Source organism: Plutella xylostella, chromosome 31, assembly GCF_932276165.1.
Source record: "Plutella xylostella chromosome 31, ilPluXylo3.1, whole genome shotgun sequence".
Taxonomy (NCBI): domain Eukaryota; kingdom Metazoa; phylum Arthropoda; class Insecta; order Lepidoptera; family Plutellidae; genus Plutella; species Plutella xylostella.
Window position 1 is genome coordinate 708,795 of NC_064011.1, and position 15,813 is coordinate 724,607.

Consider the following 15,813-nt stretch of genomic DNA (forward strand, 5'->3'; position numbering starts at 1 on the left):
TTTTGTCGAAATTGGGGAGGGAATTTTGTACCTCCAATGTTTCTACATGCTAGGAGAATAGATGGCATGTTTTCATCAAAACACAAGAGCTACTCGTAGATTGAACTGTCTAATGAAAAACTAAATTGCTATACATATTTATACATCCTGTATATGTATATGTTATTATGAATTTTAGAGCGAATGTTTGTTCAGGAAAAAACAGTTTAATTTATAAAATAACCTACATTGAGACACAAAAAATTGCCTATAAAACATACTGTCTCATTTATCAAAAGCATGAATTTATTCAATCAACAACAACAACATTTAACGTTTTAAAAAACCGGCGAAAAGAGAATGCATCAATGTAGGCACTTCTGCCTATCCCGTAAAAAGTAGTTCAGACAATACACAAAATATCTGTCCTTGTCTATGGGTTATTGGTTTATTCTCTCTTCTATGTCATGTTGTCTGGTTGAGAGTGCTATAAGCAATAAGGCTGCCCCTATATACTGTTTTTATCTTGTTTTGATGCAAATAAAGAGGATTGTATAATGTAATTGTAATTCATAGGTAAGGCCGGCAGAGTATAACTTAAAATCAATGTTTTGAACGTTAATGAACCAAATAATTATATGGAAAGCGGAGAAAATTTAAATAGCTTTGTTATTTAGTTACAATTCAGTCTAGTTTGAATACAAACGACGGATTCACACTTTGTAAATGCATTTCCTGTTTCAAAATGCAGTTTTTGTGTAAACGTTTCACGTTAAAGTAATTAGGCAAAGTGAGGCAGCGCTGATTTTAAAACTGATTTCGTTTGTTAAAGTTAGAAGCGTACCTTTTTCGTATCAAATGAAGCAATAAACCTTACTGAGCAAAAATTTAAGAATTATGTTAAAGCTACATTATGTAGTAAAGCTTATTATTGTATATTGAAAAACGCGTGGTCTTGTCCAACTCAGCTAAGGCTATTAGAAAAATTAAATGGATATAGGTACTTAAGTAAAATTGTACTATATATAAGTAAAAAATTGTAATAGATATGAGCAAAAAGTTGAAAAGATGCTCGAGGAGTTCCTTTCCTCCCCAATGACGGGGCCTTTGTAAAACGGTGGTAGATGAATATCGACAAATAATTGTAAAATTTTACGTCGACTAAAAAGCATTTGAATTTGAATTTGTACATTCATCGTTCTTATACACTCGTGAGCAATGAAAAAGTTACACCATTAATGCCAAATGGCCTGCATTTTTGAAAACATTGAAGTTTTCAAAAATTGACCACAATATTTACGTTTTGAGTTGTTAATATTCTGATGCGCTGTTAAATGTACTTCAATATTGCAGACGGTCCATTAAGCTAGCCTTTTCCGTTTACGAGTTATTTGGAACTTTTTCCTTGCCTTTTTCAGTGTTTTTATTGGTCAAGAGCTTTTAGATAACTTAGATTTTCAGTTTATCGAAAATCTTTCAGTGAAACTTCACTTTCCGGTCTTTTCATAATATATTATATATATTTTCCTTATAAATGTATATGTCGGTGAGTTATATTTCTCATAAATATCTGGTGATTCGATTCCGTTCGTCTGTTTCCTGTCTCTTCGGTACATACAGGGTGATTCGTAAAATGTAGAGTATAAAAATGGTAAAATATATTATACCGAACAAAACACTCGCTGATTATGACATGATCATGTATCCAATTAATAGAAAGCTACATAAAATTTTATTTCAAAATTGTAACCTACCAACTGTATTACAGATGTTGTTTTTAATTGTATGATTATTGGTTATGTAAATTCTACTCTTTTATCTTCAGTGCTGTGAATGCTAAATTAATGTTTCCTGACCAATATCAACTCTACTCTGATGGAATTGGCCATGCTACCAATTTATGATATGTATTTTTTATAATTTATTTTGAAAAAATAGACCATTTTAAGAAACTAATTTCGTTATTTTTGATTTTTATTCATTACAACTATTTTTAATATAATTTTAAAATTTGGCCGGCTGAATGGATGTATGACGTCACAGAACCAATACTAAAATAAATATCTTTGCCTGCGCCACAAAAAATACAAGTGTCACTTAACGTCAGTGAGGTAAAATGTCATTGTCATCTGTCATCTAACTCTTAACCTACAAATAATACTCTGTGAAGCAATAATACTCACTGAAGAAATACTATCTCTGTTCTTGTTGTCATCGTAGTATCCACTGGTTTATTATTTATTCGTAGTAGAGATTCAAAACAAGGTAGAAAATAAATAAATTAAATCAATAAAGAGAAATAAACACACGGGCACCTACTCTGTGCACACGGGTGACACGGGCTGTGAGGTTCACAGAGTACATGAGGTTTGCGTTTATTGACGTTTGACGTTTACTTTTGTTTTGTAGGCAAATGTAATTATACTCTATGATCCTAATCGTCGTCATAGAAAGGACAAATGAAGGTTATTAGTTTTTATTGAATAATTAAAAAAATAGAGACTTAATTTAAAATCTGATGACCAGAAATTGTACTGGAAGCATATTCCTCGAAACGGTTTTAAGCATTTCATTCTTGTTCAGAAAGTTAGCATGGCCAATTATACTATTTTCATAATTGAAGATTTTTATAAGGTAGTTTAGTATAAGTAGATAAGGTACCTTCCAATACTTATGTATGTTTAGTAAATAAAATTTGAAGATTTTTATTAATCGTACAAAATATTTACACGATGAATAAATCTGACTTTGATTTCATTTCGTGAACGTCAATATTTCACTAACTGCTTAATCACAAAAACCCCTTTGACAGCCGAAGAAAAAAATCCCATTTCACACTTAAATCTTAAACCACTTGACTTTTTAAACATCCTGTATATGCAGTGGAAGCTCAGCCGTTGACCGGAACACATAATGTAATGTAGAAATGTCTATAACTTACAGTTTTGTAGCCGGAATAGCTCTTAAATTATATCATGGTTAGGGTGGAGAAATGTTATAAAACATAAATGTATGTAAGAGGAAAGGAATGAGGATAATAAGTGCTTTAGGGATGTTTTTGTAGAAATTTCATGATTGCCGAAGATTTTGTTACTCTCTTCTGTATGTCAAAGTGCCGATAACCGTTGCGGTAGTAAACTTCTTGAGTGAAGACCACAAATAGAGAAAACCTGCCTATTGTTCCTACTTGTACTGTTTAATATTTTAACCGATTTAAAAAGGAAGAGGTTCTCCATTCGTCTGTATTTTTTTTTACTCACTACTGTTTTTTCTCATTACATCCGCTTTCGTATACTTTTGACGTGTTTTTTTTTTTTAATTTTTGCAATGAAACATTCAATTCATTTATTTCAGATTTACAAGATCCATAGATAAATAAGCTGTGGTGTAATACAATAAAGTGACCATAAAAAAATACTCACAAAGCACAGTAAGGTCCACCTCAGCCTTCAATGTATCGCTGATCATGACGTTCTTGGCCTCGCACGTGTAGCGCGCCTTGTTGTCATTGGCTGACGCGACGAACGACAGCACGTTCTCTGACATACGGCCGCTGGTCCTGCGGGAGACGGGTGAGGGGTTAATATAATTTTGGACGTAGTATGTATGTAGATAGATAGATAGAATATTCTTTATTTGCACACACACATGAAATAAACTTACATAACTTAGGGTGTCTTGCACAACAAAGTTAATCAAAATTAAATCTATGACCTCTTGCTCTGACATTATACTGACAGAGCAAGAGACAAACTATTTAATTTTATTTAACTTTGTTGTGCAAGACGCCCTTAAATACTAACACATATGTACAAAAATGGCGGCCTTATCGCTTAAAGCGATTTTTTCAAGACAACCTTAGGGTGGAATGATATTTATGTAATTTACGGGTGTAGAGTTTATAATGTTATTAATAGTCAATGGTTGGCCAAGGTTTAGATTACAATTTACGAACAAGATGGAGTATCACATGTATACAAAAACAAAGCAATAACTGTTCTATGTTCGACCTAATGAAAACCTAACGAGAACAAATTAAAATAAGAGCTCAGTGGTGAAAGTGGAGTGTTATTTGTCGTATTGACAAACCATCTTGTTACTATATTGTTGATCTTAGGTATTAGTGGCTGAATGAGGTTGACTACAGAGTGTTGTGGCGCTCCTTGGAAGAGGCATATATCCAGCACAGAAGATGATACAGAGGTCCCAAGTTTGAGTCTGCAGAAGGCAAACATCAATTTCTCTGAATTGGCTTGACTATTTCTGTGTTTATAATCAGCAGGTGTATAAGAATAGAATGGAAACATGTATTTTCCATTATTTTCCCTTCGTTATTTTAGGATCTTTAAGGCTTTAGTAAGAATACGCAGAAATAATTATTCAGTTTTGAATTCAATGTTTGTTATTTCAGTCCTGAAGCAATGTTGAAACAGACTACTCTATCTGATTTCTAAGAAATAAACTAAATACGCCATTTTTAGATTTTCCAGATCAATACCTAAACAAAATACCTAAATATAGTTAAAAGGGCTCACATACAATCTTATACCTCATTTTCGACTTGCACCCCTACGCTACTTTCGATATTTATTTCTGGCTTAAATCAAGATTTAACTCTAAATCTAGATTTAAGATTTTGGTGCAAGTCGCCCTGAATGCTCAGCTATTACTTTTAAGTTATACCTAAATGCAATCTACAAATGTACTACAAGGGGAATGGAACATCAAACGACAAATTAAATCACTTAAGTTCCACTCTGACTAAGCAACTAATTGTATGAACTATGAACCAAATGGACTACGCCATTTTATACTTTCTCACACTGAAATTAGACTATGCTAAGTACATTATTAGATCCAACTGGAGTGAGACAAGTCAAGAGAACGCAATTTAAATTGTGTTTAACTTTGTTATTTTATGTTTAAGCAGACTATTGGTATAAGAGCTACCACAGATGTGTACTAAGTAAAACTATAACACGACTACTTTAGCTTGTGGTTAGAACTTAGGACTTATGCCCAAAACTTTATTAATCCTTATGTACGTATGATGACATAAGATACGAAGAAATAGAAGGATAAATAGCTCGTAGAATGAGATTTAATTTTGTAATTTTCTTCTTAGCGTATCGGTGACAAATACAAGAGCTAAGTAATAGCATAAGTTGTTTTCTTTGAATAAAGATTTATTCTATTCTATTTTATTCTATGTAGACTAGGGATGGTCACCGTGGTGAAAGGATTGGCCAGTCAGATTAGCGTCAGTCGCTGCCTACCCAGGATGCTACCGACGTATACAAACACATAATTATAGGGAACACCTAGCACGAGGTGCAAGAAGCGCACGTGAAGACGTGACAAATGATCTTCGTAGCGCCCGCTCTTAAGGCCGATGCAAAACTTTTGTCACGTCTTGACGTACGCGCCTTGCGACCCGTGCTTGCCCTTCAGGTAATAGGCACTGGGGGAGGCTCTTTTCTTGCATCCAAATATATTATAATGATCTAGTAACTATGTACTAGGAACAGGGCCATTTAGCAATTGATGCAAACAACTTAACAAAACTCTCTTATCCCGTCAAAAGTAAATAGAAAAAACTTTAGACATCGTTCAGTGCTAAAAAGTGGCTGTAGATTTAAATCGAGTTTCGCTTTAAACTGTAAATAAATCACGTTTCAGAAAACGTTTTAAAAATATACCGAGTACTTAAATGCTCGATAAAGTCAGCTGTGAAAATATCCACTTAGAGTTGAGGAGTGAAATTAATGATGCCCCTTCGCATAGAACGGCGATAAAAACGTCTTGCAAACAGTTAAATACCATTTTCATGGTTTTATCGCTATGTAACTTATAGTCCAATAATAATAATATGTGGGGGCATCTCACACACGGCCATCCGACCCCAAATTAGGCAGAACCTGTAGGTATATGAGTCAATACCATATAGGTATACGAACAATGCCCATGTAATAATACTTTATCAACTCAATAAACTGACTGAGAAAACCGATTTTCACTTCACAAGTCTGTTTTTCCTGGCACATACATATTATATACCTACATAATCATTTTCATTTCTTATAATGGCGACTGTAACAGTCTTGTAATGTCATTTCCCCAGCTCATTTTTATATATTCCTCTGTAACTTTCTAGAATAGCATAATCTAGGCACGATCTAGCCATTTACCTGAACTAAAGCCTACCTTTATCTAGATTCCACAATCTAGATCAAGCACAGGATTCATCTTAACTCTTTTGCCGACTTTTAAAGTCTTTGCCCATTGAACATTTTATTTTCTGTCTGTGCACTTTTATTGTATACTGATGATAATATTCGCTTATTTTATCCAAAAATATGAATCGATTTTAACTAATTATAATCAAGTGCTGTAGCACACTGACAATCATTTCACCTACCGAAAATAACAATCGAAATAAAAATCGACTCAAAATGTTAGCAAAAGGGTTCTCACTCAGCACAATGCCATCAACACTCACCTGATGTAAGACATCCTGACTTGCTCCTGGTTCCGGTACCACACCAGCTGGACCTAAACAAAATATTAGCAAAAGCTATCCCACTCAGCACAATGCCACCAAAACTCACCTGTAAGCCATCCTGACTTGCTCCTGGTTCCGGTACCACACGAGCTGGGCGGGCGGGTTGCCGCCGCGGCTCCTGCACACCAGCTCCACGGTCTGTCCGGCGCGCACCGTGTCGCCGGGTGTGTAGCCCTCGATGTACGGCGCGCCGGGGGGGTCTGTGGGAAGCGCAGGGGAGGTTAGAGGGGTTAAAGAGATAAGAGATAAGATTAGATGAGATATTATATATTTGTGCACTATTGACACGGGTAACCGTACAATTACAAAAAACTTAATCTAACACTTGTACAAATGGTGGTCTTAGCACTTAAAGCTATTTCTTAAAGAGAAAATTTGCAGGAGAGAATGGTGTGACAACAAGATTGTGTAGGAGTTAATAATGTCTAATGACAAATGACTGATCTGCAATCCATAATCTAATGACAGATACCCTAATCCCCAGACAGGTAACACTTATAATACCTACGCTTCTTTTTGCGTCGGGGGTTAAAAAAGAGTAGCAACCTGCTGTGAATATTGCTATCCACTCAATCAATTTTAATACCAAATATCAAAAGATTATGCAATCAATCATAAAATGTACAAGTTAGGTAATATACAGGGTCCATTTAAATCGGACTAAAAGGTAATATCAATCAATTTAGCGCTCAGAACATCGGATGGGTGGAGATATGCTATTCATATATTTTTGATGTTCTACAATTTAGTATTATTTATGATTTTTGAGTTATGCCCTGATGGAAGCAATGTGACGAATTTATTTTATGGCGAAAGTGCAATAACCGTTTAGTATGTCGAAGCCGGAAGGAGCTATATAATTCCTTTTACAATGTATTGCGTAATTTACACAAGCAATAGGTAATATTATAAATAATTCACCTATTCTGTTTGGTGGACTTAACGCAAACAAACATTTTCGACCAACAAACCAGCGAAACCTAAAATTCACATCTCCCAATCCCTACAATCACTTATTAATTGTAAATTGCAATACTCCACGGGGCATCATCACACCAGTGTAATAGCCAATAAAATAATAATTGCTTTTTGTACATTTTCATTCATTTTCACAATAAAACAAAATGCAACGTACCACAGAACGGGACTCTGCGGTTTACTTTTAAATGTGAAAAGCTGACACATTAAAATTGTCCGGCAAGGATTTATTGTACTGATCACTTAATATACAGGGTGTTGCAAAAAGGGTATACTAAGCCAAAACCTACATGTGCTGTGGTATATATCTAAGCCCGAAAATGAAATCAGAATTTCGAAATTCGCGAAAACAAAGTTTCTATTGAAAATAATGTATTTTTTCCCTCTTTGCAACATCCTGTATGTATTATGTATATAGGGTCATGCCAAAGCTTCTAAGTCTTCAGACAAGTGACTGCCTTATATGACTGGTTTGATAATTACAAAATTTTGGGTGAGGAAAGCCGAGGACAGTGGTGTAGCACTGCTTAGAATATACATTCAGGAGTTAACATAATAAATTAAATACCGTAATAATCGAAAATATTGTGATATTCTGGTCACTGCTGAGGTGGTCTATCAGCTCTAGAATGACGTTGACAGTTAGCACATCCTGTATATTACAAATGTGATTGTTAGTCAGAAAAAGCACCTAGAGACCTACAGTAATCCTCTTTGTCATCAATTAAGGAATGGACTTGAAAAATATTTGTAAAAAAAAACGAAAGCAAAATCGGACTGATCTAAACTGACAATCTATTGAAAGCTTTAACAAATTATACAAAAAAGGATCGTTCAAAAAATTGCTTTCGAAGTGGGCCAATTGGAATCCGATAGATATTAGGGAATTGGCCTCAAAGAGAGGGCCAGTAGAATTGATATTCATTTGATCAGGATTAAGATTTTTTAGATACCACGAAAGTAGCACACTTTTTGAAATTCCTTTTCAAGAACTATTCTTTACGGTCTGGTGCTTTTATCAACGACATTGGAGTAATTTCATAGTAACCATAATTAGTCATTCAATTCAATTATTATTAATTAAATTAAATTCATTTATTTAGATATTCAGTACATGTCATAGAATTCAATAAACAAAAAACAATACAATTAACAACGAGCACAAGAATTAACATAAGTACAATTTATCACAAATCATTATGTATGTAGAAATGTGCCTAGCTATAAAAACTGAATTTTATTAGGTACCTATTTTGTTGTTAGTCGTAATATTATATGTGTAGGGTAGATTAAGCTGAGATGAGTCAGTCGGAATAAATAGCTATCAAGTCGTTGACGTGTTTTTAATAGTTCCTCACTCCATTATAAGAAATAACAGTGGCGCAGTCCGAACTTACGTTTTAAAAACAAAACTTTAAATAATTAAAATGACTAGTGTGTCAGTTGGTGTGTTAAATATTTTTAACCACGAGATACAAGAGTGGGGGTCGTATAAAGGTCGTTTGGAACAATGGTTTCAAGCGAACGCAATCACGGCTGCCGAAGATAAATCGGGAGCAAGACGACGTGCTATTCTACTCAGTAGTTTAGGAGAAACTACTTACCGACTCATCCAGGACTTAGCACTCCCGAAGGACGTGGGAACGCTGTCCTATGAAGAGGTCACCGAGTTATTCGACGGCCATTTTCAACGGAAGACTTGTAGCTTTGCGGAACGGTATAAGTTCCACAGCGCAGTTCAGGCGCCAAGCGAATCATTCTCCGAGTGGTCGGCCCGTGTACGTGGCCTGGCAAAGGATTGTGGGTTCCCGCAGTCGTCCTTGGAAGATACTCTTAGGGACCGTTTTGTCCTAGGAATGGCAAGTGGACCAGAGCGGGACCGTTTATTCACGGAGCCCATGGAGGGCTTATCGCTGCAGAAGGCACTACAGTTGGCTGAGAACATCCGCTGCGCCCGGGAGGGTGCGCGGCACGGCGGCGGCCCGGGGCCGGCGGCGCTGGAGGTGCACAAGCTGGCGGCGACGGCGCGCGGCCGCGGCGCCCCGGCTGGGGGCGAGCCCCGGCCTCGCTGGGGCCCGGCCGCGCCTCCGGGATCTTCTCGTTCTGCTGAACGTTGTGACGTGTGCGGCTATGTCGGTCATTTAGGCAAAAAGTGTCGTTTTAGAAATGCCGTGTGTAAAATATGTGGAAAAAAGGGGCATTTACAGCGTGTGTGTGAAAATAGTAATACAGGAAATCAGCATTTCTTACAGTGTTGTTCGGATGATGATGATGGTAAGCAATTAATTTTTAACATTCGCTCAGTTAGAGGAGAACCGATGCAAGAATCAGTGACGGTTGATGACATATCTCTGACTTTTGAAATAGATACCGGCTCCGCTGTTACCGCCATATCTGATGATATTTATAACAAATATTTCATAAAACATCCGTTATGTGAAAGTAGGAAGATTTTACAGAGTTACAATGGTGCTTCTATAGAAACTTTAGGTACTATTTCTCTGCCTGGTGGACCTCCTTTGCTGGGCCGGGACTTTATAGCGAAGTTTAAATTGCAAATCTGCCCGATTAACACTTGCGAAATTAATGAAAGCGATCTTAATTTTACAGAGAAATATCCAAAATTATTTTCTGAACAGCTAGGGTGTTGTAAAGGAGTAGAAGTGAAGCTTAACTTAAAACCTGAGTCCTCGCCCATCTATATTAAGGCTCGTTCCGTGCCTTTTGCGCTAAGACCTAAGCTAGATGAAGAAATAGACAGACTTGTAGGGTTAGGTATAATTGAATCAGTACCATTTTCGGATTATGCAAGTCCGGTAGTTCCGGTTCTAAGAAGAGACGGAAAGATTCGTCTGTGCGCGGATTATTCTGCCACTCTGAACAAACAATTATTGGTAGATAAATATCCTCTGCCCAGGGTCGAGGAGCTGTTCGCCAAGTTACATGGCGGAGTGCAGTTCACGAAGCTAGACCTCTCAGGAGCCTATAACCAACTATTGTTAGATAAGGACTCACGGGATTTAACATGTATTAATACCCACAAAGGTCTATACAGATACACTAGATTAGTTTTCGGCTTATCTAGCGCGCCGGCTATCTTTCAGCGAACGCTTGAAAATATTCTGATTGCTCCAGATGAATCATCAGAGTCATCCCTTGTTCAAGAAGGGGTGCTTCAATTTCTTGATGATATTTTAATTACAGGAAAAACTAGGAGCGAACATTTATCTAGGTTACAAGAAGTCTTCAGAAGACTAGAGAACGCTGGGCTAGTTTTAAAGAAAGATAAGTGCCATTTTTTTCAAGACTCGGTGTCCTATTTGGGGTTTGTAATAGATAAAAATGGTTTGCACAAATGTCCTGAAAAGGTTAAAAGTATTTTAAATGCTAAAAAACCAGAAAATGTCACGGATTTAAAATCATTTTTGGGGATGGTCAATTACTACCGAACTTTTATAAAAAATGCTTCAAGCATTTTAGCTCCATTACACGAGCTATTACAAAAAAATGTTACATGGAACTGGACCAGCGATCATGAGAATGCGTTTAATTCTGTAAAAAAATGTCTTTCGTCCGATAACATTTTAGCTCACTTCAACCAGGATGCACGAATCATTTTAACAGTGGATGCGTCACCGTGGGGTCTTGGATCCATCCTATCGCAAATCGACAAGGATGGAGTTGAACGTCCAGTCTCGTACGCATCGCGGTCATTAAATCCGGCTGAAAGGCAATACAGCCAAATTCAAAAAGAGGCCACAGCGATTATATTTGGGGTAAGAAAATATCATCAATATTTGTATGGTAGGTCAGAACCATTTATATTAAGAACTGATCATAAACCCCTCTTATCAATATTTCATCCGGAAAAGAGCATCCCCGAAGTTTCCGCTAATCGACTTCAAAGGTACGCCTTGTTCCTGTCTGCGTATAACTATAAAATAGAATACGTGAATAGCGCATCCAATTGTGCAGACTATCTTAGTCGCTCCATGGCTCCTCGATCAGCTGACGCGTATGACGAGCGTAGTACTTTCAGCTGTAACAAACAACTCGGCAAACCGGTTCCGTCGCAGGCCGGGCGCGGGCATAGTTTAATAGACGAGGCTTGTTATGTCAATTTTGTATTCGATGCTGATTCAGAGTTAATTTCGATTAATGACCTTAAAACTGCAACCGAATCGGATAAAATTTTAATGCAGGTCGCAAAGTTTACACTTTCAGGTTGGCCATTAGGGTCGGTAGTAAAAGAGTTACGGCCCTATTACGGTTGTCGTTTAGAACTTTCAGTTGAAAAAGGAGTTATAATGAGAGGTTCAAAATTAGTAATTCCTGAAGGGTTTAGGCAAGTAATTTTAAGGGAATTACATAATGGTCATTTAGGTGTCTGTAAAATGACAACGGAGGCGCGTTCTCGGTTTTGGTGGCCCGGGATGGCGGCGGACGTGGCCGCGGCGGGGGCCGCCTGCGCCGTGTGCGCGCGCCTGCGCCCCGCCCCGCCCCGCGCCCCGCTCACTCCGTGGCCATATCCGCCGGAACCTTGGCACAGAGTGCATTTAGATTTCTTAGGTCCAATGAACAATAAAATGTTTTTGATTATTGTGGATGCATATTCTAAATGGGTGGAAGTTTATGATGTCAGTTCAGGTTACGGCTCGAAGGTCGTTATACAAATACTGTGTGAACTAATGGCGAGATATGGGTTAATTAACACTCTCTGTACGGATAACGGTACTTCGTTTGTTTCATCAGAGTTTGAACTATTTTGCTCCAGAAATGGAATAAAACATTTAACGTCACCAGCGTACAACCCGGCCAGTAACGGACAGGCGGAGAGTTATGTCAAAATTGTAAAAAGGGCGCTGAAAGCTATTATTATGTCGGGCAAAAGTAGTCATTTAAATGTGAAGTTGAATGAGTTTCTATTTAACTACCGTAACTCTGTGCATTCTTCCACTAATAAGTCACCGGCTCAGATTCTCTTCGGTAGACAGTTAAGATGTCGTTTGGATTTATTAAATCCGCAAATATCATCACCATCCGATACAACACTGGCGGAAACTGTAAAAGTGAATCAGTCCTTACAGGCTAAATATTATAAAGGAAAAAGAAACATTGACTTTAATATTAATGATATAGTGTTAGTTAAAATTCACCAAAACGGTAAATCAATTTGGACTAATGGTGTTATTAATAAAAAAATTGGGAGATCTGCTTATCTGGTATCTTTAACTGGTTACGATTATAGAATTGTGAAAAGACACAAAAACCAGATTTATGAATCGAAGGGGGAGATGGAGGTGTCACCTTCACCGACTGCCACAGGGCCCTCGCATGGAGGTGCAGACCGAGGTCCGAGTCTACAGCCGTCTCAACAGGACAGTACGAGTGCAGACTGGTTCACACCGGCACTGTCATCTGCTCCAGTCACAAGTGCCGACCCACCCGCGGAGGCGTGTTCCCAGACTATACCCGAGATGGTACACGATGTGGACCCAGTCCAGCTACCAGATGTTCGGCAGGGTGTGACTGCTGACCCTGAGGAGTGGGCCGACTGCCAGGAGCCGCCCGTGGCCGCGCCTGAGCCGGCGGAGGGCGAGCCCGCGCTTGTTACGCGTGCAGTCTCGCGATATAATTTGCGTCCGCATAAACCCGTTAATTATAAGGATTAGAATAAATTGTTTGTAAATATTGGTGGAGGGATGTTAGTCGTAATATTATATGTGTAGGGTAGATTAAGCTGAGATGAGTCAGTCGGAATAAATAGCTATCAAGTCGTTGACGTGTTTTTAATAGTTCCTCACTCCATTATAAGAAATAACAGTAAATGAAGTGGGTATTTACGTACTGTGCTTTTTGGTAAATAAACGAATTTGTGTGATAACTTTTACGCAATATTACTTTGCAATATTTACTTCTATAACGAATAAACGATACAATTCACAGTTAGCACAAGCTTGTTATAAATTAATTATCACGAAAACTATCGAAACATACCCCTTCATTAGTATTCGAACTGCCTATTTGGACATATTCATTATGCTTTTGCGTTTTGTCTATTAAATTTTGTTCAATGTTTTTTAAAAAACTCGCTTATTTCATTCAGTAAGCCATGCTTCACTAAATTGTTTTATCGCTCGGATTTTATCAATATCAGATATTTTTATTCCGTTATTAGTTTTTACTAATAACCGAATGCCCCGGGATTTTCAGAACAGGGTAAATAATTGAGTTTGCGTTTGCTTTTCCGTTATTTTCATTACATTGATCCACCGTCAGCGACTGTAAATTTTGATTGATACACACTTTATTGTATACAAAAACACAGTTACACACATATGTCCATCATCTAATATCCGGCCCGAGGGACCAAATAGGCGGGTGCACCTGTTTGGTTTGTTGTGAAGATGAAGAAATGCCACTTGAGGTAGTAAATTTTTTTTTTTCCATAGTAAAAGTCACGTGACCAACAAAGTTTCTATGGAAAATGAAAAAAAAAATTCGCGAATTTCCAAATTCTGATTTCAGTTTCGGGCTTAGATATAACAAGCTGCACATGTAGGTTTCAGCTTTTGCAACACCCTGTATAAATCGCGTACATAAAGAAACAATATAATAATGACGAGCGTTTGAAATGCACAGAGCGTTTTCGCGCTCCGCGCTATGTCGTTTCGTGTCGCCATATTGTTTCTTTATCAACCTAGTTCATATTTTATCGCTATTCTACTTACATAGAACACTAAACTGCACGCTACTGCGCAGTGGGTTGTCGCGCGGCAACGCCTCGTGTCGCGCCTCGCACGTGAAGTCCGCGTAGTCGTCGTCCGCCGAAGCCTTGAATTGTAGCCTGTGGGGGGAGAGAAGGGTTAGAGAGGGGGTAGAATAAATATAAAATACAGGGAATGTTACAATAGTATATATAGGTAATTATTCTTAATTTGTACAAAAAACTAAAATAACAACAGAACAAATGGCGGGCTTATTGCTTAAAGCTGCAGCTGCAGACGCAGCCAGAATCAAAAGTCTGGTAAAAATTTAAGTGAGAGCCACATTTCTACCTATCACACTTTCTAAAGGAACATATCCTCGCAAATAAACTTTTTATTTCGATCTCCCATACAGTAACACAGATACACCGACACGCCGTAACGTAAATACATATACATAACACACCAATTTTTCGTTAGGGGTTAAAAATGGCGCTTCCCAGATCTCTTCCAAGACTTACTATTAGCCAATAAAACAAACCCTATTCGGCAATGAGCGCTGAAATCACAACTGGCCAAGTCCAGCGTTCATAAATCAATTCCAAGTAAAACTCCCTAATCCATACACAAAGCCAGGTCAGTGGACAAAAAACGAGGATTAAACCGTATTTCCTGATGTCCACGATCCTAAATAAACAAAAAATCGCGCTGAACTGTAGTCTTTGCTGATCGCAAAGACGGGTACCCACTAGGCCAGGCAGCGGTTCCCTATTCCCGATTGGTAAAGATAAAGGTAACACGCTCTTTTTCACACACTAAACGATTTGCATAAATAATATGTAAAACCGAGAATAAATAGCACAATCGGCAGACTTATTAATAAAATTAATATTCTCTAGATAACCACAAAAATAGAGAAATAAGATGAGAAGAAATAAGAAGAAGAAATAATATTATTTTCTGAGAACTTATAAGCTCTCAGAAAATCTCTATAGAAAAAATGTTGAAATTAATAAAATAGTTTAATTTAATACGAGTAGTAGGGCAAATAATAAGTGATAGTGCTAAGTGCAGTATAGCTAGAAAGTTATTACAAAATGCAAGCAATCGAACACATATACGATTCACATTTGATGGAAAAAAAAACAGTACATATAGACACCCAGACGTACACTAAAAACGTACAAAACCTCTTTTTCAACCAGCGGTAAAGACACTTCATTGGAAATTCAGTTCACTGTCGACGCCTTAAGCCCCTTAACTACAGAGTGACAAAATACGAAAAGTTGCACCAACAGATTTCGCTCCCAGAAGTGACTCTAAAAAGCTAGTTCATAGAACAAAAACAGACCAACAAAACTCTGGATATTCAGGACATGTGCTACAACTGCCAAGCTACAGTGGAACTTGTTGCGTGGACTGAAGGAGCAGTTTTCAGTGTTTTGAAAAGTGATTGTGTGAGTTCTACAAAGAAGTATCGGTGGTGGAAAGAATATAGGAACAAATAAAGGCTAGACTTGGGGCAGGTATTCTAGATGTGTGGTGCTGATTTTAGTCTACACTGAAGAGACTAACGAGTGTTTTTGG

General features: G+C 37.6%; 2 protein-coding genes across 2 annotated transcripts in view; one reads left to right on the top strand and one right to left on the bottom strand.

Moving 5' to 3' along the window:
- The window catches only part of LOC105393095 (nephrin), a 134,888-nt gene that overhangs the window by 20,856 nt on the left and 98,219 nt on the right, over positions 1-15,813 (bottom strand). Inside the window, exons 8-10 of the mRNA XM_048632169.1 lie at positions 14,251-14,366; positions 6,588-6,741; positions 3,402-3,538 (exon numbers count right to left, since the gene is read on the bottom strand). Of these exons, the coding sequence (XP_048488126.1) occupies positions 3,402-3,538; positions 6,588-6,741; positions 14,251-14,366 (407 nt within the window). The remainder of the gene's footprint in view (positions 1-3,401; positions 3,539-6,587; positions 6,742-14,250; positions 14,367-15,813) is intronic.
- On the top strand, positions 8,782-13,296 carry LOC119693579. Its single transcript, XM_038117388.2, has 2 exons — positions 8,782-9,793; positions 12,598-13,296. The coding sequence occupies exons 1-2, from the start codon at positions 8,947-8,949 to the stop codon at positions 12,609-12,611; spliced, it is 861 nt and encodes a 286-aa protein (XP_037973316.2). The 5' UTR covers positions 8,782-8,946; the 3' UTR covers positions 12,612-13,296.

Excerpts from the sequence above, each read along its gene's own strand:
- LOC119693579 (XM_038117388.2), top strand. The coding sequence starts at position 8,947 with ATGACTAGTGTGTCAGTTGGTGTGTTAAATATTTTTAACCACGAGATA.